This window comes from Cimex lectularius, unplaced genomic scaffold, assembly GCF_000648675.2.
Source record: "Cimex lectularius strain Harlan isolate CLEC.00 unplaced genomic scaffold, Clec_2.1 scaffold76, whole genome shotgun sequence".
Lineage (NCBI taxonomy): Eukaryota > Metazoa > Arthropoda > Insecta > Hemiptera > Cimicidae > Cimex > Cimex lectularius.
In genome coordinates, this window is record NW_019392636.1 from 202,899 (window position 1) to 229,381 (window position 26,483).

At 35.3% G+C, this 26,483-nt stretch overlaps 1 protein-coding gene across 1 annotated transcript; it reads right to left on the reverse strand.

Moving 5' to 3' along the window:
• Positions 1 to 213: 213 nt before the first annotated feature.
• On the reverse strand, positions 214 to 25,451 carry LOC106669866 (heat shock 70 kDa protein 12A-like). Its single transcript, XM_014399688.2, has 14 exons — positions 25,375 to 25,451; positions 5,604 to 5,724; positions 5,409 to 5,536; positions 3,273 to 3,542; positions 3,039 to 3,214; positions 2,474 to 2,683; positions 1,994 to 2,123; positions 1,809 to 1,931; positions 1,488 to 1,699; positions 1,310 to 1,432; positions 1,098 to 1,241; positions 851 to 983; positions 617 to 792; positions 214 to 559 (listed from the first exon to the last, which is right to left on the reverse strand). Exons 1-14 carry the CDS (start codon positions 25,409 to 25,411, stop codon positions 377 to 379), a joined length of 2,166 nt encoding a protein of 721 aa, XP_014255174.1. The 5' UTR covers positions 25,412 to 25,451; the 3' UTR covers positions 214 to 376.
• Positions 25,452 to 26,483: the final 1,032 nt, after the last annotated feature.

Genomic DNA, 26,483 nt, shown 5'->3' on the forward strand with positions numbered 1-26,483 from the left:
ATATTTTTCTATATGAATTATATAATTTTATATAATAATTTTTTTTAATTGTTAAACAAGTACATTTGAACAGTTGTACTTTGTTCAAAAAAACTGATAGGAAAATGGTTAGCACTACTCATCATAGTCATAAATCGCCCAGTGCCATAAATGAATTAAACTCTATTTATTAAAAAAATATTATTAAAATTATAAAAAGTCATCATTTGTAAATAAAACATTTTCTATTTATTAAAATAAATTGTTCATTTCCAAGAAATAGACAATTAAAAAAATTAAAAAAGAAGACAATTTGCTATAACAATGTTTTGTACTAAAACTAAATAAAATAAGTATCACAGAATTTTTGAAAACGTTCCTCTGCAGGAATGCAGTTCTAGAGCATGAAATCCAATGTGGTTTGAACAGACTGGCCAGTAGCCGAATCTACTGCAAAAGCGGTAACTTCAGTCCCACCGAAGATGAGGCTGACGACTATCTCTCGCAACTTCGGGTCCGATGTCTTTGGGAGGACCAGCCTCAGCCGTCCGCATTTGTGCACATTTGCGTCCGTGATGAACTGTAAAAAAGAAACGTTTTAGTTTAATCTCTAGTTGTCTGTATGGGGCAGGTGTACCTGTGCAGTTTTTGACACAGTCGCGTAGACTTGTAGGACGATCTCAGACTGTTTGGTCGAAGCTGGGGTGTACTTCTTCGACACTTTCTGCCCGAGTGAAACCGGCTGGCCAGACTCTATCAGCCTTTCTAGGACATCCACACACCACCTTTGGCCTCCTCGGATGACCAGTTTATCTAAAATTCCACAAAATTTTATACAACCTTCATTTCAAAATTTTTAAAAATAAAATACCAATAGGATGAATCCCGTTCAAAAATGGCTTGACCACACCAAGCCCGTAAGTATGCGTTACTCTACGAGATGTAATGATGCTCGGGTTCATCCCATAAAGAACTCCGCCTTTTAGAACACTCAGACTTACTGCCTGAAAAAAATTATTGTAAATCTTCATAATCTTCAATATTTGACTTTTAGGGATGGTTAGGGATGACTTTATGATTTTAGGGATTTGACTTTTAATAAAAAAAGAAAAAAAAACCTGTGGTATTATAATGTGAACTCTATCAGAAAAATTATCCTTGATAGCCTCCTGCAGGATCTGTGATTCTGAAAATCCACCGACTAAGAAGAGATAGCTGATAGTGTCGTCCAGCCTCCTGCTAGAGAGGATCGCTTCAACATGCTGAAACAGAATCTCAATGACAACATTTCAAAATGAAACAAAACGTTTTTGAAAATCATGATAATTACCTCAATGATTTTATCAAGGGTGGGCTGGAAGAGCTGAAACATGAGCGAAGGGTGGATCTTCATGATGCCTTCATTGGACCAGCTTAGTTCAGGGCATCCATATTTCTTAATAGCTGTTTCAACCTAGATCAATAAAAATGTAAAAGCAAAGATACAAAAAGAGAAAAACTTAACTTACCTCCATTCCTGATATCTGTCGGAAAAAGTCAATGAAAGCAAATGGCAGAAATATGTTTAGTGAGGAAGACCTATAAGTGGTGCAGCTTCTTTTTCTACTTTCAAAACTTAGCATAAGTTCGTTGTATGCTGCTGACCTCTCTTGCCTGAACCTCTCCATGAAGTTCGGCCCAAACACAACATCCAGCAGTTTGCTGAATTCTTCATCGATCCCTGATGTTTAAATATCAAAAAGTCCAGTTAAAAAAGCAGTTCCATGGGAAATATCGTATCTTAAGTTTTAAATTAAATATGTTAGATATTTTTTAGATAAATTATTTACCTAAAGAACCACAAGGTCCTCCAGTTGCTTTGTGTAGCTCCCTCAAAGTACCGTTTTGTGAAGAAACATTATGCACGGTTATGTCGACTGTACCTCCGCCACAGTCCACAACCATGTAACTCCCTGAGAAAAACCAAACAACAAAATTAGTTTTATAGTTTTAACTAAGCCTTAATAAACCTTACCTGATTTGGTTGATCCATTTTCAATTTTGATTATTTGGTCAAAGTGCAGGTGCCGACAGCAGACAGAGGCAGCTTCTGGTTCCAAAGCAATAAGGAGCCGGTCTGAATTTTCTGGACTGCAGATGTCAGCCTTACCAAACAACCAAACAAATAAACCAACCTTTTTTAAGCACTCATGTCTATGTTAAACCATAGTTTTAAAAATAATTGAAAAAAATCTTGCATACAAAGTAAAATTTTAGTTCAATTCTTTTATTAAGAAGATAAAATGGAACTAAATTATTATTAAGACTACTGTATTTTTTCCTTTATTTATTTACACCTGCTCTAATAGTTGCGCTTAAGTAAATTTGATAACATAGACAACAAAACACATTAATAAAACATTTTATAACAATTGTTCCCAAGTTAAACATAATCATTTAATGCTGTCCCATCAAACAATACAATAATAAGAAAAGTCTTGTGATTGGATATTACCATGTAGGCAGATTCTCGGATGAACTGCTTGGCCTGTTGCGTCCAGAGTGCTGGGACAGTAATGACCCACCTGAGAGTCGGCATGATTCCGTGATCGCTTATCTCCTTGTAGACTTGGTCTTTCAGGTAGTGGAGAGTTTGGCTGAAGACAGACAGAGCAGAAACGCTCTTTCCGTTCACTGCATTCAGCTGTGTATCTCGATTTACATCCTGAAATAAAAAAAAAATCTGGTATTTAAAGTCTATTTTAAGCATTGTGATGAAAAACAATTTTTTTTTCTTTTGTTGGCATCAGATATGAAGTCATGGCTTAATCTAAAGAATTGCGTAAGTTTTAGAACTTCCTGCTAGGCAGTATTACATCTACATAATTTAAGCACTGATTTTTATTTGAATCACTTTTGAGTATTTGTACCCTGAATTTATTATCTGTTTTTCTCAATTAAATAAAAAATAATTGATTCATTTATTTGAAGGATATATAAAAAAACACCTTGAACCATAGAAGTAATGATGACTAAAAAACTTTCAGGTATACTTATAAATTTTATTAATATTTATTTACCATATTGTTATGCAGATTTATTTTGAATTTGTCAAAGTAGAGCCACTCTTTTGCTTCTTGAGGGTCTAGGTCGTGGTAGGCGTCTCGTGCACCATAGCCAAAAGAGTGAAACTTTTCTTCCGGCGTAAGTAGAAGGACTGTCGGCACCTTTTGGTTGTTTAGACCTCTATCGCCCCCTAAAAAAGTTTCCAGTTCTCTTATGGGTTTTAAACTTGACTAGTTTTAACTAAGAACCTTCAGATTGTCGCATCATATGTATCTGCCTGTCTGTCGGGTGCTTAGCAAATGCAAAAGCGTAACCAGTGTATGTGGTACCGATGTCGACGGATACGACAACATCGAAATCGTTTGATTTCTGGGTTTTGTGGTTTTCCACGTTCACGACTACTTTCTCGACAAAGCAGCTTCGTCGAAGGTTGACATCTTCCAGTCCGTCAAGCTCAACCATAGGGATGTTTGGAGTTTTCTCAGCGTATGACTCAATCTGTTCTGCACAAATTATCCCTGAAAATATGAGGATTTATTAAATGTAATAAAAAAATTATTTCTGTGTGTTCAAATAAACCTATCAAAATTCTAAATTTCTAGATATGTCCTTTAAATTTGCAAAAATGTTCAGTTATTTGTTATGTCAATTTTATCACTGGTACAATCAATACTTCCATTACTCATTCTCTCTTTCACTTCTTCCACCTTTTTTCCATTTCTCTCACTCTCTCTATCTCCTGTCTATTATATTTTGTTTCTCTCAATTTCTCTTTCTCTTTCTCTCTCACGCTCACTCTGCCTTTTAATCCCTCTCCCAATCTCTTTCCCCTTCTCCATATCTTTCCCTTCCTATCAGTCTCTCTTTCACTCTCTCCCACTTTTTATTTCCCTCTCCCTATATCTTTCCTTTTTTTCAGTCTCTCTTTCTCATCCTTTTTCTCTCTTTCTCTCTGATTCCCCTCCTTCCAGTCCAAGAAATCTCTTTCTCCCTTTTTACATCTCTCCCTCACTCCCCATTTCACATCATATTTCTCTTTCTTTGTTTCCCTACCTTTGTCCAGTACTTTGTGATTTATCAAAGCTGGTTTATTTAATTTTAAATTGTCCATATTGTCTTTCACTTTTCTCCCTCTCTGCCTCACTTTCTTTTGTTCTCTCTTTCTCTCTCTCTCTCTCTCTCTCTGTCTTTCTCTCCCTCTCCTAATGTCCCCTTCTCTATCAAATTCCTTTTCTCTCAGTCTCTAATTTTCACCCTTTTGTTCTATCTCTATTCCCACTCTTTTCCCTTCTATATCTCTTCCCATCACTTCCTCTTTCTCTATCTCTATTTCCCTCATTTTCTTTCCCTTTCACTCTCTCTTTCCTTTTCACTACATTCCTTCTTTCCTCTCGTGTTTCTTTCTTCTTCTTTATCTCCTTCAATTTCCCTCGCTCTATCTTTTTCACACTCTTTCTCTATCTCTCTCACTCACTTTATCTTTATTGATCTCTATCTCACGCCCTCTTTCCCCTTGTCTCACTCTATCTCTCAGTACTTCTCTATCTCTTCTACTTTCCCTCTCTCTATCTTTTTCACTCTTCTTCTATTTCCCTACCTTACTCCCTTATATCTCTTTCCCTTTATACTTATCTAGCTCTATCTCACTCTGTATTTCTCTCACTCTCTCTTTCTTACCCTTCTAACTCTATCTCTATTTCAATCCCTTCTTTGTTCTCTTTTTCTTCTTCTTCTCTCTCTCTCTCACTGCCTTTCTCTCGTTCTTTTTTCTTTCTCTCCCTTTCTCTACTCTTTCCCTTTGTCTGCCAGTCTCTATCTCTCTTACTCCTTACCTCTTTCTCTCCCTCTCTATCTTTTTCTTTATTCTTAATTTACCTACCTTTCATGCCTTATCTGTTTCACTATATATTCTCTGCCGTTTCTCTCTATCATTACCTCTCTCACTCTTTTTCGAACTATATCTATCTCTCTTTTCTCTTATTTCTTTCTCTCTATTACTCTTAATCTCTCTCTTTCAAACTTTTCTATCTATATCTCTCCCCTTCATTCCTCTTTCTTTTTCTCTATCACTATTTTTCTATCCCTTTCACTCCTCTTTCTTATTTTCTCACCTTCCTCTCTATCTGTCTCCCTCTTTTTCTCACGTTCTGTCTTTTTTCCTTTCGCTTACTACCTAAAAAACTGTATATGATCGTACATTGTATGTCGTTGTTTTGATGTGATAGTATTTGATTTTGCCTCATTGTCTTTCAGTCATAGTTCTTTTATTTATTTCATGAAGTTCAAAGAATTTTTTGTTTAAATTTTACTGGTGGGGAAACAGGCGAAAGTTGTTATTTGACAGGCGTGTCATTGTCTTAGTATAAGTTTAATTTTGAATTCACCTTTTGTGATGGAGTGTTTGGCAACATAGACCTCTTCCACGAGGTTATCAGTCTCTTTTCCGCACTCCAAGCTGCTGTCGGAACTGCACCCGACTGGAGACATCCTTGGCGTCATTACACATAGCTGACTGCGAACACAATTTCCTCAGAGGTCAAAAAATTTTTTTTGTTGAATTCCACAAAATTCTTCTTCACCTGTTGAAAGCTTGTGCAAGGCTCTCTGGTTGCGAGGCCTGCGAGCCCGTCGGCGAGATCGACCCATTGATCCCAGAGTCCATAGACGCTCCAAGGACCCCATTCTCTATCGTCAATTCTCCTAGAAACAAGACATAATTTGAATGTTTGTTTTTATAATTGTTTAGTCAGCAACTCAGCAACGATACTGTGTTGCAATATGTCAATGCTTCTTTATTGTAATTGTTTTACTAAACATTTCGTGAAAGTTTATATAAGAACGCATAGGCGAATTATAAAATACACCTTTGAAGAATATTTAATCAAGTCATACATCGAAGGAAGTCTCACGGTTATGAATTTAATTAAAAATAAACAAAAAGGCAAAGAGGAAATGGTCGTAAGCGTGATTAAAACTTCAAAAAGCTTCCGGGACACGACGAGGCTGTGCTTATCTTAATTATAACTTGTCTATATCGATAATCTTTAGAGTTCAAATATATAATTTACTTAGTAAAAGACATAAATTCACTTGAGTCCAACATTGATTTTACTCTTCGAAACTACACTATAGTTTGATCAACCATCATCCAGGACACATAATTTACACCCTTATTTGTAATTGGTTTCTAACAATTCTTTCCCCACTGCATTGTTAGAGAAATAAAATTCATAAATTGTAAAAAAATTTCACCCTCTGCCACTAGGATGCACAGTAGCCCTTAAGTTTCCCTTTACTTACTTAAATTGCATACTATATTTAAGTAAATAAAACTTCAAACTTCAAACATTCCAGTAGTTTAATGTATTCCGATCGTTACTTTATGAATCCTCTTAGGTTAGGTTAATTGTGAATTGTGAGAATTGTTTCTTAAGGTGCTTAAAGAGTTCCATCGCTGAAAGTAGTCGTGACGAGTTGAAAAGGTACGGTGATTAACCTTTGGCTGGAATGCTTTTCCTTTGGATGTCGTATTTCTCCTTTTGAAAACTTCCGACAGCCAAGCAGACGGTGAAATAAAAAACAGGCACAATAAAAATTAAGGGCTTCATTAAACCCCCTGCAGTCGAGCATTTGAAGAGTAGATAAGAAATGAAAACGACTCCTTTCTTGTTTTGAGGAGTAAATGGGCTTTCGAAAGAAAGCTGTATTCTATTACCGATTATGCCCGCTTTATGTCTTGAAATCTTCGGACAATTAAACAAGAGATGACTCTGATTCCTTGACCCATTGAGGCCTGGCGTCTATTTCAATGAACAAAATATTCTTTTCATCAAAGTTGAAACTTTTAATGTTTTGCTCAAATGTGTATATGTACATTTATTACATCTTTTTTTTAAATATTCATCCTTAAACTACTGCCAAACAACTTATCTACCTGCATTTCATCCTACGTTTGATCATTGTGGTCCGCGTATTCTCGCTGTGTCTTTCGGTTGTTCATTTATTCCTGAATAAAATTGTTCAGTATTATTACGCTGTAATGTGCAGGGATTTACCATCAAGCTGAATGCTAGGAACACCTCAAGATAGACATCGAACTAGCTCATCCTGAGTCATTCAACTCTACAACAAATTGAGCATAAAATTCCACCATAAGCCGCCAACATCGGTAACTAAGTCCGTAGCATGGGCAATGGATCCTCATGATTTGTCAGAAGCCCAAACCGAACTGCCGTGTCCGTTCAACTTTTCTCAAAAATAAAAACCTTCTGATTCTGTGGCAGAGATTTGTGTCAAAAATACTGAAACACCTCAAAACAAGCATCGATCAAATTGGGTAATTGATCACAAATGGAGCTTCTTCCATTGTAAGCCTCTAACTTAGACTTGGTTTTCGCATTATCTTGGAAAAGTTAGATCTTCATGCCTTGTCTTAACTTAAATTTATAACACGTGATAAAAACGGTTAGTTTTGAAAAACCCAGTTCGTTTTATGCAGTTACTATAGTTAGACCAGCATCCGAGATTAACATCGATCTGTTGTTCAGTGGTGATTATGATGAATTTCTCCAGAGTGTAAGGCAAAATTCGTACGCTTATATTACTGGATTATCAGCCGAAATTTGGGGATCGAAGCCCTCTAAAAGCCACCATATTGAAAAACTAAGAAGTACGGAATATCAATGTTTAGATATTCAGGTCAATGTAAGCCGCTAACTTAGAATACTTGGTTTTCGGATTATCTTAGAAAAGTTAGATCTTCAAGCCTTGCCAAACGGAGATGTCTACTTAAATTTATAACACTTGATAAAAATGGTTAGTTTTGAAAAACCCAGTTCGTTTTAAACAGTGGCTTAAAGTTTGATAGAACTATGAATGAGTTTGCTTCAAGATTGTTTGTTGGTCTATTGACTATTTTTGACGAATGCTTGAGGCTATTTTCATAAAAATGCTGTAATTGGTTGTCTGTGCTGGTTGTGCAGTAGTAGGTTTTGGAAACAATACTTTACTACTTTACTATAGTTAGCACCAGCATCCAAGATTAACATCGTTGTTCAGTGATTGATTATGATGAATTTCTCCAGAGTGTAAGGCAAAATTCGTACGGTATATTCCTGTATTATCGATCAAAATTTGGGCATAGAATCCCTCTAAAAGCCACCATATTGAAAAACTAGAGGTTCGGAATATCAATGGTTAGATATTCAGGATTTGTCAGAATCAAATTTGCTTCAAAAACCAAATGATGAAGCCACGAAATGTGGAGATCATTTCTAAATTTTTTTATCATCTGTAAACATAGAAAACCTACTGACCGCTCTAGTCATTCAACTCTACAACAAATTGAGCTTAGAAATCCACCATAAGCCGCCAACATCGGTAACTAAGTCCGCAGCATGGGCAATGGTTGGATCCTCATGATTTGCCAGATGCCCACACCGAACGGCGGTGTCCGTTCAACTTTTCTCCAAAATAAAAACCTTCTGATTCTGTGGCAGAGTTGGATAGGCCATAATCAATCTATCTAATAAGACAAATCAATCAAGACAGCACATCGCTAACATTGACTCTCTTTTCTTACTACCCTAAAGTTGCCCTTGCTTTTCTTAAAAACAGCAGGAGTGGCACTGTGATATCAATGGATAAAAATGGTTACTAAACATATTGAAACGCCACTGGGTAACTTATTGGGCCTGTCTATACTCGCGGATACTTGATGTTACTCAAACGAGTTTCGTCTTTACGCAATCTTCAGTGAGGAACTTGGTTGGACTTCTATTCTGAAGGTAAAATTTAGGTAAATACTTTATAGTGAATGTTTTTACGCAGAAGGACTTTCCCTTGTTTCTTATGTTATATTCTCGCCTTTTGTTGTTTTTGAGGCAAAATTTTTTTTAAAATTGTGTAATATTTAATGACCTTTAACATCTAGCTAAAACTGCTCAAAACATGAAAGGATAAATAAAAAATACAATACTTTTCTGTAGTATTAATACTACTTTAATAAACCAATTTTACTTGATTAAGTTTATATTTGTTAAACTTAGAATTATCTCGTCTAGAACGAATAGCGAAAACGGGCGTACCGAAAGCCAACAAATCTCATGTTTTTTATACACAAATATATTTTTATATACAAATATACATATTTATTATATTATTATATATATTTCACATATATATACAAATTAGACATATTGATCAATTTGATGTTGTAATGAAACTATTTGTAGCATGGGTATTTTTTTAAGTAATCGATTGAGCATTACCGGTAGTGCACATGGGTCGGTTAGGTCAGGGAATGGTTCGGTTTGGTTAGGTTAGGATTAGTGTTGGATTAAGGGTTAGGGTAGATTAGAAACTGGTCAGGGTTAGGGCTTGATTGCACAAACGTAGTTAATAATAACTAAGCCTGAGTTGATACTTAGGAACCACTCCTACGGTTTTCAAGAAAAATCTTCTCATATACCGACATTAGGGATATAAGCAGGGAGAGTCAACGCGAGCGATGTACTGAAGCGTTGTCTTCTAGAATTGGATTTTTCATCATAACGCCTATTTTGTTTTTAAAACTTCATATAGTATATTAACTTAATTTGATTTAAAGTCTATTAGTTGAATTTTAAGATTCCCTCTTGAGGACTGTGGGGTGAAGAACTTTTAATTTAATCGTACTCGGTCAATAAACCGACAGACGTGCATAATAATCGATACACTGCTTCCACATTTTCACTAACATTTTAAAATTGACTGGGCAGAAATCGCACAAAACAATTACTGAAGATAGCGAGATGCTGGTTTGGCAAAAAGAGCGAGGATAGTCGTTCACCCAGCAGGCATCAAAACTAAACCTCATCATTTAATCTTATGCTGAAATAACTTTTGCTTCTGATTACCATTTAATTTTTATTTTTATGTAGCATTGTTAAAACTTTAGAAGCCATGTTTTAGTAAAGATGAGGCGTTTTTTAATCAATCCTTTTTCTTATTTGCACCCGTGCGCGGATATTACGAAATTTTCTTTCTGTTAGAAAATTTTCATCAGCAATTATTTAATGGATTTGCAATTACTCCTCGGCCTTTTAATCCCAGTGGACGAGACAATCGCAGAGGCGGTAAATGTCCGGCCGATGAGATCGTGACCACTGGCGGTGAAAGCGAAGTTGCTAGATCTAATTAGGGTAGATATGTTATTACCAGAAGACCTGCAAGCAATCGCTTGCTACTACGAAAGGTCCCTGATTGGGAAAGATCGTTATTCAACGCTTCTCACGACCTGAATACGCGTCGAAAACACGCTCATCGGTTCAAAAAATGGACAATTTCTCAATTTATTCTCAATAGGGTCAGTTTTTATAAATCCTATGCTAATAGCTGTCGAATCTTAACGATACTTAGACTCTTCGTGAAGTGCATATCATATATACATACATGTGTGTGTGTGTGTGTGTATGAAAAAAATGAATTGTTTAATTATAAAATTAAGCCGTAGCAAAATAATGGAAAAATATGTAAACCACACATAATAAACAAAGGATTTCTTTGCTTTCGGTCCGCCCTTTCTGGCCCTTCGTTTGAGCTAGATAACAAATAATAAATGATAAAATTCATGGAAAATTAGTCTGTTCAAAAATGTCTACAATCGTCCTTTTGCCTATTATTCATAAATATGAGTAAATTGAAGTACTATTAGCAGTTTTACCATTCTCGTTGTCTATATAAAATAAAAAACTCGCGCTTGCTACTCGCATATACACTCAGCGTCAGGGAAAAATATTGTATCATATATCCTTAACCTAACCCGTCCCTAAATCTGATCCTAATCTAAGCTAACAACCCTAATCCTAATACTAACCCAAGCAAACATTGCCCTAACCCAAATCCTAACCTGACTTAACCTAACCATTCCTAACGTAGCTAACCCAAATCATGTTCACACAAAAACAACTGAAATGTATACTAACAAATTGTGTACATTGTTTGAAAGTATTTAACCTAATTCTAATCTTAACCTTAATGCTAATGTAACTCCTAACTCGTCCCCAACCCTAATCCTAACCTGACCTAACCTAACCATTCTTAACGTATCTCACCCAACTCATGTTCACCCAAAAAAATGTGTACATTGTTTGAAAGTATTTAACCTACCTCTAATCTTAACCCTAGTGCTAACCTAACTCCTAACTCGTCCCCAACCATAACTCTAACTCCAATTTAACTAACTAACCCAACCTTAACCAACTATTCCCTGGTACCTCGAAAATTGTCACGCAGTGTATCCAGTTTTTGTGGAAATTTGTATATCCAGCCTAAAAACTTTAAAACACAAATTGTGTATTCGCTGATTTGTACATACGTAGTACTGGTGTGTGTAAATAGTCTTACTGGTGTGCTTTACTTGTGTATTTTTGTATGTTCTGAGAAGGGGAAAAAGTACTTTCATGTAGTCACCCTTGTGAATAAATGAAAATAGTTAAATGAATGAAATAAAATAGTTTGGATGATGACCAACGCAACATAGACTGCTATAGAGAAGGTTCACTTATGAAAGGTAGAGGGAGTGGTGCAAGAATCTACATACCTAAATTAGGGATCAGCATCTCCTCCCCTCTTGGCAATAACATCTCCGTTTTTCAGGCGGAAATCTGGGCCATTAATGTGTGTTGTAGAACACTTATGGAAAATAAAATTAAGGGAAAGGATATTAGAATTTTTTCTGACAGTCAGGCTAGTCTTAGGTCATTACAAAAAGACTTGTCAACCTTAAGATTGGTGGAGGAAACCATAGATCTTATCAATAGGATCTCTTCCAGGTTTGAAAACAAGGTAACCCTTATTTGGATACCAGCACATAAAGGACACTTTGGTAATGAAAAGGCGGATAACCTAGACAAAGAAGGCTCTAATACTGCGTTTGTCGGGCCACAACCGGTATTACCTCACTCTATAACACAGCGAAGGAGAGCATTAATAACTGGGGCATGAAACAATTCCTTAATGAGTGGAATTTAACCCCAGACACAGGCAATCGAAAGAGTTTGTTAAGGTGATCAAACCAGCAGAATCGAAAGGGCTATTCTCCATCTCAAGGAAGGGAATTAGGCGGCTGATGGTATTCTGACGGGACTACCCACTGAGAAGACACCTCTCCATAATGGATATTCTACCAGATCCCTTTTGCCGTTTTTGCGAAACAAAAGAAGGAACGGCAAGGCACTACCTCACAGAGTGTGATAGGTATGCTAGGTCCAGATTTGAAATCTTTGAAGGAGCGGACATCACCAAACCACTCCCCGAGATAAAATGGTCCAAAATATTGGGGTTTGTGAACAAGTCCAAGAGATTGTGCAGGAGCCGACCAAGTCCCGGGCCTTTTAGGGATGGGGTACGAGTCTACCCAGGCATTTAATCCCTCGGGTCTTGGCCGCCCACCCTGCGTATTAAAAGTGCTGAGAATTTGGGTGGTTTTAGATACTGAATGAATGAATGAACGAAAAATTAACTTTATTCTTCATTCATTGTCAAGTTACTGTATTTGTATGTTCATATATATATTTATAAACAAAAGTGTATTTTGGAAATAATGAAATACAATTGTTTAAATTACTTTTCGTACAATGGGATCGGTTCTATAGTAACTTTCCTCATAATAGAATAAGCATTATTATTTTATGCTTAAACATCAGCTATTGGATTATCAATATATGAATAGAAGCGATTGCCGTCTGGGCAAGGCGAGATCAAAAGGGCGCTTTGTAAACGAAATGTGTAAAAAAATGGAACTTGACATATTTTAGATTCTAGAGATCACCTTATTTTTTCGTTATTGTTAATAAATTTTTGATTGAGGTATGCGTGTGCAAGAACAGCGGTGAAAAGTCTCATCATACCTAATAGAAAGTAAATTATACTGGCTGCTGCTGTCAAAGATATTTTTTCGTTTCTTTTGTCGTTATTAGATTATTCCAAAATAGGCCTGGCCGCTTTCACTGTGGAAAGTCTTTTCCGATGATTTTTTTCCTTATTTGTTGGAGTGATTGAAAAAAATATTAACATCGGAAAGTGTGGAAATTCGCCGTTTTCCCATTTCTACTGCTTCCTATGTAGCATGATTATAAAAGGCCGTAACCGTTCCACGTGACGTGCTCTAAACATTGAAAGTGCACGTACACTATTTCCAAAAGAAGTTCGCGTGTAAGCTTATTTGTTATAAAAAAAATGTAGTCTTAGCAGAGTTTTACCAGTGAAGATGATTTTAAAAGAGACATTATGGCATGGAAAAAAGGATACTAGGAAGCGGGGTTTGCGCTCCCCAGGCACTGCAGCCTTTTGGCTTATTGTATCTTCCTAGTTCCTTAGTTCAGTGCAATAGACTCAATCCTTCTCCTTAGATTCAGGTCATTGACTGTCGCTGCTACAATTTGATTCCCTAAGTTTTTTCCATATGTTAGGTTAAATCTCCATTGAGCTGTTGCTTCGCATTCGAAGATGATATGGGTGGCTGTTTCCTCATCGTCTTTACATAATCTGAAAATGGGATCATCGTTGTATATACCCGTGTTGTGTAGGTGTTTCCTCAGATGCCAGTGACCGGTTAGTAGTCCTACCACTCCTCTGAGTTTGGCCTTCTCCAATTGCTGCAACGCTTTTGCCAGTCTTGGTGAGGATTGTTTCATCATAAGTTTACTAAAAGAGACATTGCTTGCATGAATTAATAATTAGGAATAGGGCTCGAATCGAGGCTTGATTAGAAAACAATTTTGCATTTGCCCTGATTGCAACCTTAATTTTAGTCGATATTTGTAAGATTAGCTATGAAATGACCCATATCCAAAAGGCATAGAGGAAGAACATATTCATTTCGAAAATGGGCAGTCCACTTTAAGGCTTAGCAAAATCAGTACGGCTAGTAAGCCCAACAGTGAAGTTGATTTTAAAAAAGGCATTGCTTCCATGAATTAATAATTATATTCTTCCTATTATCCTTCGTACACAGCACAATGGGGATGATAACAGGTTAAGAGATAAAAGACCATCTTGCAAAAAACACACCCTATAAGCAACAGCACTCCTACTAAAGGGGCAAATCCATGAAAACTGTCCTGAATGAGCCAAACGGTGCGGGAAAAAGAAATAATACTATGCAGCTTTGAGGCCGCATCAAGGAAAAAGAATATGAACTATTCGACTGTTAACTGGAGAATATCCATAATATAAACAGAAACCGAATTAGGGTTAGGTTAACATAATTTCTGATGACCTTGTAGTAATAAAGGGCAAATTTGATGAATCTATTTTATCTCAAATGCACAGTGTACTAGTAGACTAGTAGTCTTTTCTTGTTCAATTCATTCTTTCTACTGCAAAGGAAGTAGGAAGAAAAACTCGATTTTTAAACATCCTGTTAGTGAGATTTCAAGTTCAGTTGGCGAAGTTTGTCAGTATTAATATTAAAAGAAATGAACAGTGTGAATCCAAGGATTATTACACAAATCCATGGTCCATCTGCCAGATCGACTTTAGGTCATCAACTACCTCACGTGGCGAAGGTTTGCAATAAATACCAGAACTCACTGTCCAACCCTTTTTATTCTGGGTCCCACAAGGCAGCGTTCTAGGCCCATTTATTTAATTTGTATGCGTAAACGACCACCAATTTTCATCCTTACACAAAGAGTGGTCTAAAAGGTGGCACACTGTCGAAAACCCGTCCACGTCACGCTTGTGGATTTCCGTTAAATAGGATTAAATCAGTTGGATGAAAAGCTAACATACCTACAGCAGGCATGATAAAACTCAAGTAACAAAAACAAACATAGAAAACATAGCATCAAACACCTCCTGGATAGCAGGTCATTCCTAATACTAGGTAGTAAATAAATGCCCCGTTTGACATAGTGGTTCAACAGCATAATTTCGCAGATGGTACAAACAGTTCAAAACGGAATCTTACGAACGATTCCTGCGCGCAATTCCATTTAGACCTAAAAATGCTTTATTACCATCCTAATCAAAGAGGGCTTATGGGAAGCTCCACATGCAATGATAAACCACCGCAACACTCAGGCAAGCAGATGCAAATAGCCCTCCACCACGCAATGCGAATGGTTTAAAATAAAACATCCACAAGACTTGGTCAACTAATAACAAAGGTAGAAACATTCAGTTGCTTTTTGCTATAAATGACCTGCCAGTTTAAACATATACGGGTGTCCCGTGAACAGACATCAATCCTTGAGAAAATCATACAACCTCGCAAATTGACGTCCACAGTCTGATTCTCGATTATATCCATATTTCACTTTTCCGGTTACTTCAACCTTTCGAAACTTTATTCGATTTTTCCTATCTCCCTATAAATTTGATTACACCAATGAAAAGAGCATTGAAAACCCTGTGATATTTACTCGTTTTATTTTTTTGTTTTGATCTTGAACAAGCAAAATAAAAAATCAATTATAATATAAACTTTTACGAGTTTCCGATGTTATTTTCTAAAGTTTAAGCAATAACAACAAGAAAAGTTGCCCCTATTAATGAGCATTAAATATACGTAAATAATTTCTCAAAGATTAGTTATCACCACTAAAATAATTTAATTTTAATTAGAAATTTGATTTTTCGGTTACAAACGGTCGAAAAAATAGTAATTAAAGTTTTGAAAGTTCTATTAAAAACATAATGTAAGCGATATAACAATTAAACAAACCAAGCTCTTTGGTACAAGATTGAACATAATAAAAACAAAAGGTCCACCTTCTTGAAGAATTCAACACTGACAGATTTTGATCTTTCGAGTTAATTTTTGATGCTTTGAGGCTGGATTAAATTTTGTACCAAAGAGTCATTTTTGATTACTTTTTAAAAAATTTTCTTTTATTGATGATTAATTTTTGAAACCGTTTGCGAAAAATGACCTTAGATAAGTGTTTAATTCTCATTAATAAGGACAAATTTTCTGTAAGCGTAATATTTGTTTTACAGAACGAAGAAAATCTTATTCAAACTTTAGACAACTTTGGAAACTCGAGAAAGTTGATCTCTTTAGTGATTTTGAATTTTGATTATTTTGAGTTATAATAAACAAATGATAATAATAAAAAACAATCGAATCTCAGTGGTTTTAATGCTCTTTCCATTGATGTAGTCAAATTTACATTTTATGAGACCATTGGACTTGTGGAAAAAGTTGCGAAACGTTGAAGTAATCCGAAAAGTGATATGTATCGAATACAATTGAGAATAAAACTTTTGCAAATAGAGTTTTTTTTAGTCCAATTTGACATGTAGGACATACTCCTGAATAATGTCTGTTCACGGTGCACCCTGTCCACGTATCTGTAGGGACAACTCGCAATATTAAAAAAATGAAAAGTTTAAGACATAGATTATCAATTGAGGAATGTAAAAAATCACAGGCAAACTTTTCATATTTGTATCCTTGCATGTATGGATCCTTAGCCTTAATACTTGATTGATTATTCACACAGGCAGACTTTTTATGAGTTTTTCTGCTTTTATCACCGTCTAAACGAGGATTTTCTTATCAGAGACATCATTAATCAAATAGATTTTTTTTTGCAATTGTCATGTTTTTACTCCACAGAATATTTCATCGACCCATTTCTTATATTAGAAGATGACGCGGGACGGAAAAGTGGATTGTGTACAACAATAGTTCTCCAGCAATCACGGGAAAGTCGAAGCAGCCGTCCGGCAATCATTCCGAAGGGCGGACATCACTCTGAGAAGATCCTTGAGAACGAATCGTTCATTTCCTTCAACGGAAAGTCAACAGGCTGTTTCACTCTGTTTAAAAAAATTGAAATTGCTATTCAAACAAAGGAAGTTTGAAATAAAAGAATCAAAAAATATTTTAAACGAATTTTGTTCATTCAAAATGCTTAAAGTTAAGCATGCTGGAATTGTCCATAGTCTGTACTAATTAACAATGATATGAAAAAATTAATTGAATAAATATTTTAACATAAAAACCCATGTTGTTTTATGATCAACTCAATATTTTCTCATTTTCAGGGATTAGAACATATGTGCGTTTTATATATTATAGCATACTATAAAAGTTTATATTACCTTTTCATAAAAAAAGACTAATTATCGAAACTTAGAGTAATAACCTGAGTTTTTATGATCTGTAATTGAATAAATTGTTGTTTATTTTTTACGATATCATGCCACCGATGGCAAAATGCAACCAAGTGCACTATCGTGGAAACAAATTAGTTTTGGTTGTTCCTATTGAATTTCACAGTACTTCCTCATCCGAAACTTTCTAAATGCAACAAAACGTTCAACCAGGCTGGTTAGGGATGGTTCATTCAACACCATCCCTAACCAGACTGTATATGGAATATACTTAAATATATTTATTTATTTTTCTCCTTCAATATGATTAAACATCATTATATTATAGTGAGTTTATTGAGAAAAAACTGGAGTCTTTCCATTTTCTGTGCGATCTGCTGTTTCAGCGTTAAGCCGATTGGATTTATGCTCTTCTATAGTGGGCCGATCCCTTTCGATTTCCACGACTATCTGTTCCACCCGGTTTCGATCTAGGAGTTCACCTATCGTCTAATGTATTCCTCCAGATGTTATCGGATATCGAACAAAGGAGAAAGCGCGATAAGGGGTCATTTGCGAAAGTCATGAATAGGAAGAGGCCGGGGCGATGCAAGCGGTCTTGAACCCGCAGAGGTGACATAAGAGCTTTTTTTTTCCTGTACTCCTTAAACATACTCACGCATTTAGAAAGTTCGTCGGATTTGAGGATACGGTGGATGAGGAAGTACGGCGATTTCGATTGGAACAACGAAGATAATTTCTTTTGCCAAAGTGTAGTTTGTAGGGTTATCTATGAGACGCAAATGTTAGAAAACTCTCACATCCACACGATAGAAGGCAAATGTAGTTGTTTAAGTAAAAAACTGCACATAAAATACAAGACAGTAAGAGTGAGAGAGATAAAGAGAGAGAGAGAGAGAGAGAGAGAGAGAGAGAGAAAGAGGGTGAGAATGTGTGTATGAAAGAAAGAGAAAGAAGACGAGAAGAAACACAAAAAAGAGTGGGAGAAAGGGAAAAGAGAAATATAGATAGGAAAAGGTTATAAGAAAGAAAGAGAGAGAGAGAAAAGACAGAGATAGAGAAAGTTAAAGGGAGAGAGTGGGGGAGAGAGATAGTGATAGAAGAGAGAAAAAAGAGAGAGAGTGATAGTGAAAGAGTATGATAAAGGGAAAGATGTGGATAGGGAGAGAGAGAGAAAGAGAGAGAGACAGGCTGAGAGACAGGGAAAGGGAGAAAGAGAGAGCGAGAGAGAGAGAGCGAGAGAGAGAGAGCGAGAGAGAGACAGGCTGAGAGACAGGGAAAGGGAGAGAGAGAGAACGAGAGAGAGAGAGCGAGAGAGAGAGCGAGAGCGAAAGAGAGCGAGAGAGAGCCAGAGAGAGAGAGTGAGAGAGAGAGTGAGAGAGAGAGAGCGAGAGCGAGAGAGAGTGAGAGAGAGAGAGCGAGAGCGAGAGAGAGAGAGAGAGAGAGGAGAGACAGTGATGTGGAAGAGGATAAAGAAAGAGCGAGAGAGCGAGAGAGAGAGAGCGAGAGAGAGCGAGAGAGAGAGAGAGAGNAAAGAAAGAGCGAGAAAGAGAGAGGGTGACAGAGTAGAGAGAGGAAATGGGCAGTTTTAGGTAGGTCCTCACGCCTGTGCGTGCTACATTTTCAAAGGTAAAGCATCCGTTTGACATTTGAATTTGTTAAGGATTATGGAAAAAAATTATTCGTAACCAGAACGTATTAAGCAAATGTTGAGACCCTCCTTCACTCCACAGTACAACCCTGACATTTATAAAAAGAACAGCCTGATGATAGAATAACAGTCACGCGACCACCTCGATGGACTGCCTTTTTCCGTTCATGCCCTATTTTTAATAAATATATTTACATTAAAAAAATAAAAATCAATGAATCGAAAAAATCGTTTCTCTTCCTCGTCCCAACTCTCGATTTCGAATGAATCCCGAACCGGGGCGATATTTTCAGTTCGTGGCCCACGGGCTGTAGGAGAGAGAACGCGTCGTCGTTAACCTTTTCCAGGCCTGGATTGCATAAGCGGTTGGCCAACATCTATAGCCACCGGGTGTTGAATCGAAGACGGGACGTGTCACGCACCGTGGCTCCCCCCATCGTTTCGTCTACATCAGGACACGCGTTATGATCACCGATCATCGTTCGAACGGTCACGGCAATGATTCGGCCCACAACAATGGATCTACGGGGGTTGTTTTCTGTCTTATTGTGTTTGTTGATGGGAGGGCGGGTGAATGACGAGCCTAACAGAACATTTATTCAACACAGGGTATATCAACCGTGGGATTTGATACAACTGATACATTGCAGCTCTGTTCTTACGTACGCAACATGATCCATTAAGACATCGTGGTTTTGTCATTTCAATTAGAACTAGGTCTTAAAAGGTTTCCATACCTACATACGTACATTTCCATACAAGGTTTTGTACATCTTTTATCTCCGTTAACACCACTACAGTTATGTCAACGGCATCCTGAATATAAAAATTAACAAGTTCGGTTCAGATTATTTAAGAAGTTTATCACTTATTATTTTTCAAAGTTCTTCCCTTTGAAATAGTGCTCATTAACCAGCGAACATTAGAACTAGAATTTAAAAGATTTTCACGTGTGATATTTCAACTTAACGTTTAGAACAGCTAGCATAGACTATCATCGTGGAACTGACAGTTCTTCCTTTGATTTTTTTTTTTCAATTTCACTATGATGATGTATGATTATTATTGAATGATTCTTAATGTTCATAAACGTCCATTAGATCTAGAAATTAAAATGTTTTCACTCATAAAAGAAATCAAGTGGCGCAGGCTTTTACTTGGTGATCAGTGATGATCGAATTGACAACACTTCGTCAAATTTTGTAGAGCAGGTTTAAACTTAAATATTTCACACTTATTACAATCTACAGGAAGTTTAATTTCAAATCACCTCGTGAGATTTCCACTTGTGATCAGCAGTGTCATACGATGTCACTGTCCGAAAAACAGGTTGGCTTAGAAAATCAAAAGAGCAAATGCAATAGGACTTAAACAGCAGCCTTGTTTCAGCACCAACAAATTAGCTTCAAGAACTTCAGGATTTCCAAGTTCAAAGGTTACGATCAATTTCGTCAGAAAATTAGATTTTTAATTGTTTGGTTATCAACAGTGTTTAAATAAGAAATAGTTCGAAAATTTAAATGTCAAAAGGATTTATTTTGTATAGGCTGAAAATTGACGTTTAACAATGATTTATTGACCTCCAAAACCACCTTCCAATAAGCTAATCCTCAACTTTTCAAGTCAGCTTAGAAAATCAAACGGGCAAATGCAATAGGACTTAGGAAGCCTTGTCTCAGCCCCACCAAATTAACTTCTTCTGTTCAGGTTTTCCAAGTGTCAATTTATTACATTTCCATTTTTACGTGCAAAAAAGTAATTTGTCGAAAATTTACTCTTTTTTTTGTTGGTTATCTATGATGTTCGATGAAACGTTTCATTTTTAAAAGGATTTATTTTGCGTTGGTTAAAAATTCACCTTAGATTTATTTATGATTTATTGACAACCAAACCAACTTCCATTCGAACGATAACGACGATTCACGCACCTGACACCTAAGGACGCTAAAAAAGAGACTTAAATTCACAGAAATCACTAAAGTTGGCAAACTATTGAAACAAACCCGGCGAGGAAGGTAGACCAAAATACAGGCTTAATTTGTAAATTTCATGGCAAATAGAGCCTAAAAACACAAAAATTGATCATTTGTCCAAAACATTTGTGGATATAATTTGTGGACTGTATGTTGCAGTTGAGCGAAATGCAGGTTGAGAAATATAAAACTTAACTATGTAAGTTTAAAAAATAAATAACATGGTTGGTTATTATGTATTGATATTCGTAATAGTTTTGGGTCAAGATAGTACGACGTCCAAATAAATCACTTATACGTTTTAACCTACTCTTCTTCTGAAATTCGTAGTTTATTTAAATGAACTCGATTTTCATTTACTCGATGAATTCTGGATAAAATCACTAGGTCAGGCTATTAAAATATGTACGATGTCACTGCCCGAAAGCATGGTTGGCTTATAAATACTTTTGGTTCTAGACTTACATTTTGTGAACAGTCGTTTCGATGGCAAACAAGGCAAGTGCCCTGGAAGAAAATGGTCGTGTATCTTGCATTTAAAATGCACAGACCAGTTGAAAATTTATCATGTACATTCTTTAGGAGTGAAATTCAGGTGTAGTCAGTCACTGGAACTTTCTATGATATATTGTTTTTGCACAAATTGTTAAATAATTATTTAAACTGTACAAACCTATTAAATAGAATATATTTCAATGTATAAGCTAAAGAAACTAGTAATTGTGATATATTTTATCTCCAAACAAACACTACCAATTTTTGGTATGTCAGCCTTATGAAGATCATATCTCATTATCAACCAACTTAATCTAAAAAAGTTGCCATCTCTAAAAATTAGTTTATAATAATATTGTATATATTACAAAATTGTATTTTTTGGTGATGGCTGTTGATGCAGTAAACAAAATTGTTATTATTAAAATCAAAAGAGCAAATGCAATAGGATTTAAGAAGCATCCTTGTCTCAGCACAAACAAATTAACTTCAAGAACCTCTGTTCAGAATTTCCAAGTTCGAAAATTTCAATCTATTATATTTCCATGTTATAAATATAAAAAAGTGCAATTTGTCTAAAATTTAGTCGTTTTTTATATTGTTCGGTTATCAATGATGTCAAATTAAGAAATAGTTGAAAAAAACGTTCCATTTTCTAAAGTTTATTTGCGCATGCTAAAAATTCTCTTTAGACTTATTTATCATTTATTGACTTCCAAAACCATCTTCCAATAACCGAATCGTTAACTTTTCAAGTCGTCTTATAAAATCAAAAGGGCAAATGTAACAGGATTTAAGCCCTTGTCTCAGCCCCAAAAATTAACTTCAAAACCCTCTGTTCAGGTTTTCCAAGTTCAAAAGTTTCAATTTATTACATTTCTATTTTATACGTGCAAAACATTTGTCAAAAATTCAATATTTTTTAATTTTTGGTTATTTACGAGGTTCAATTAAGAAATAGTTCGATAAAACGTTCCATTTTTAAAAGGATTCATTTTGCTTAGGTTAAAAATCCCCCTTAGATTTATTTATGATTTATTGACATCCAAACCACCTTTCATTAACGAAATCCTTAATGTTTAAGTATCCTGCAATTTTCCAGCAAGAATCTAGAAGTTTCTGGTTAACAGATTTTTTATGTCTGACTAAGGAAAGAGCGCGTTTTGTCTATTATTAATTTTCGTAATGATTCCATATCGGGTCAAGTTAGTATGACGTCCAAATCACTTAAGATAAGTTTCAATCAAATCAACTTTTTAAATTCATAGTTTATTCATATGAACTCAATTTTCAATGATTTCTAGATAAAATTACTTGGTCGGGCGACCAAGTATATTTATCTATTTCACCGTCTTAAAAACATGATTGGCTTATAAAATCGAAAAAACCAATGCTATAGGACTTAGCAGTCTTGTCAGCACCACCAAATTAGCTTTAAGAACCTCTGTTCAGGATTTATAAGTTTAAAGGTACTGATCTATTTATTACATTACATGTGATATGTGAAAAAGCAATTCGTCAATTTTTTAAAAATTGTTTGGGTATCAACAGTGTTCAAAAAAGAAATACTTTAAAAAAACTTTCTCTTTTCAAAAGCATTTATTTTGCGTAGACTGAAAATTATCGGTAAACTTATTAATGATTTATTGACTTCCAAACCTCATTCCAAAAACCAAATTCTTAACTTTTTAAGTACCTAGACAATTATGTTACGGTAACAGTGATGAGCCCTTGACCGTTGTGGCCACCGACGCCCCTGATAGTTAATACGCACATAATTATGTTCTATTATTAATTTATTTCGCACCATTTTGGCAAATTCTTCAAATTTATGCGTTTTCTTATATTCTTTACATTAAATGGTTCATTTTTTATTATTATTACCTTTTTTAACGAGGGTTCGCAACAGCAGAGGTCTTATCAACCCTTGTCGTCAGTGTTTTTGAGTGCAGGGCAGCTGGATTCGAACCCGGGACCTTTACCTTACAGTGAACGCCTAAACCGTTGCAGTCATCGACGCCCCCTTTTAGTTTGTTATCATTTTCTACCCAACACCCAACCGCAGTAGATTTAAAAGATGTTTCAAACATGCCCGTTCGACAATACAACAAAACTATAACCCATTATATTCGAATAATGCGGACCGTTGCGACAAAAAATAAACGGCCACCCGTTCGGCGGGATAATCCAGGGAGGTGGTTCGGCTTTCGGAAAAGTCGGTTCCCACAAAAGTAATTTGCTCTTGACCTCCTTTTTATCGAGAAAGGGATCTCAGGACCATGACTCCCATCAGTTGGTTTAATGTAACGAAAAGCAATTTTCTGTCACGCAGGAGCTTGTCCGGGTCTCCTGGAAAAAGGCGGACTTCGCCGATTTAAACGGGAATGTTGTGTTGTATTATATATTTTCAAAAGAATAATATCTCAACTCACTTACAGCAATTTAATCTGATCATTAAGATGTATGATCTCCTGATGAACAAATATATATTGTAACGAAATACCATGTCCCGTAGACTTGTAGTTCTTACAAATTTTACAACCCTTCAAAAGAATAGAATTTAAAAAAAATGTATTGTCGTATTATAAACTGCATCTAGACACGCCAAGTTACAAATAAATTAATACAACTAGTCTTAAAAAATAATAACATAATTATCACAACAAAGTATCATGGCATTGAAGAACTAAAAAATTAATTTCGATCATAATAGATATATATTTTTTATGGCATATAAATACACACCTCAACTTTTTTAAATATTAATTTTCATAATTAGTTACCTTCCATCGGTTTTATTATTATTAGCATTAAATTAGCAACATAGTTCACAAAATATTCTCATGCAATCATTTTTTTTATTACTAAATTTGCTCTTTAAATGCCAATTGAAACTTTCAATTTCGTCTTTTTTTTTTTCAAAGTTTTATTAGAATTATTAAAAGGTATTTTTACAATAATACAGTGTAGTAGGTTAGAGTTTTTGGAGTTAATTTGTTGGTGCTGGGACAAGGCTGCTTCTTAAGTCCTATTGAGTTTGTTCTCTTGATTTTATGAGCCAATCTTCCGGACAATAACATCAATATGGTAAATACGGTAATCTATATTTTATTATATCCTTAAGTGTTAGATAGCAATTTTAGCTGGAAATCCTTGAAAATTGAGTTCATATGAATGAACTAACGAATTTCAGAAGTAGAGTAGGACAAATTAGACAAATTAATAACAGACAAAACTTGTTCTTTCCTGGCTCAGAAATACAAATTTAAAAAATCTACTAACCAGAAACATCTAAGTTCTTGTTTGAAATTGAACAGGGTACTTGAAAAGTTAAGAATTAGATTTTTGTAAGGCGATTTGGAAGTCAATGAATATACGAAATGCACAATAAACTATTAAATAACAATATTCAAGATTTGAAAATGTGTATTGTTAAGTAAATTCGTTGACAGTAAATATCTACCGTTTTTACAAATATCTGTGGTATAACATACATTTTTTGACAATAATAAGAGTACAAAAAGCTCATAAATGGTTAACTAACAATATTCAAGATTTAAACATATAGTCATATAAATATATGTGTAAATATATTTGCCCTCTTAATATTCTTAAAAAAATGTTATTTATTGTCAAAGGTTGGTACAGATTTTTTGTATGCAGTATGACGAAGTCCATACCAATAATTTTTTTTTTGAAAATTTACTGCCTTCTATCTTCCTAATCATTTTATAATTATTTTACTTCCTGACATACTAATTTTATTCTATTAAACTTATTTATTTATTTAGACTTATTTAAATAAGCTAATGAGTTTTACCAATAATTTGTTATGTATAGTTTGGCAACATACTCACTTAAATGTTATTGAGACTTTTTCTCTCCTATCTGGCAATATTTTTTGCCAGAAAAATTAAACATTAAATATACATTACCGATATAAACTATAAAATTATTAGAGAGTACATTTTGGATTTTCTGTTTCTATGTACCACTATTATGATGCTTACGGTTTTTTTTATACTGAAAAAAATATTTATTCATTAAATGATCGTTGTGTTAACCTTTTGGCTTATGGAAAGTCCCGTTTTTAAATTTTTGGAATTTTTTTGCGACGCCACTTACCCGGAGGTTGGTCCAGATGCATGGGCAATTCCTTCATGTTCACATGATACTGTTCAGTTCACTTTTAAACTAGCACTGGCCGCCTGTCGGTCATGCTTCTCCGACCGGGGGCCCCACCATTTCTTCTCCTTCCTCTTCAGGACTTACTCTTCATCTACAGCTCGGAAACGCCAGACGGACTTAACAGATCGTTAAATATACTGACCCTAAATACGTTTTTTTTTTTATCTAGGTGAAGATTTTATCTGGCCGTGGAAAATTTATGTAGACGTTTTTGTGCAAGTCCAGAAAAATAGTTCAACAGGCAGCTGTTGCGATGAACTGTTACTTCTATAGATTTTACCCCGGGATCGGATAATATTTGATGATAATAGTGTGATTTCTTAAAATCAAAACAACCCTGGAAAAATAAACCTTTTGGATTTTGAAACTGACTACTTTTCGTTTCGTTTGCGTGCCAATGATTCAGGAAACACAAACGCATGAGTGACCAAACCGGACGACCGGAGGAGCCCACCCTAGCAATTAGCTCAAGAAGTAGAAATAGTACTTAGTCCCTTTCGAAAATCTTATACCGCACATTTACAATAACAAAAAATAAAAATAAAAAATAAACATCAAAACTGATAATTACAATATCGCACGGATGAAACTCCGAAATGGAAAGGCGTTTGACCTGTTACGCCTTACGTGCTTCATGCAAAACACTTGTACAAACACTCACATCCGGTTTGTGAAAGATCAAAGGCCCAGAGCGGATCGGGATCCATATGGATTTTAATCCTAGTCTGTTTAAACAAATCCGAAGAAAAATTAAACGTAAATTGGTTTTAAAAAAAATTTTCGTGTAGGCATTCTTAATAACTTTTTTTAGATTTATCGTAAAAGGAATATTTCATCTATTATGAGAGATAATCTTTTGATTATATCTCTATTTTTTAATTATTTATAACTCCACCAATTTCTGCACTTAAATTATCGTGATATCGTGACTTTCGACTGAATAATCATCAGGAGGTTTATTTAGAAGGTTGCTGGACGAAAGATTTCTGACAAGGGTTTGTAGGGCAGGATAATCTTTTTTGCAACTCCTTGTAGCTGTTTTTGGC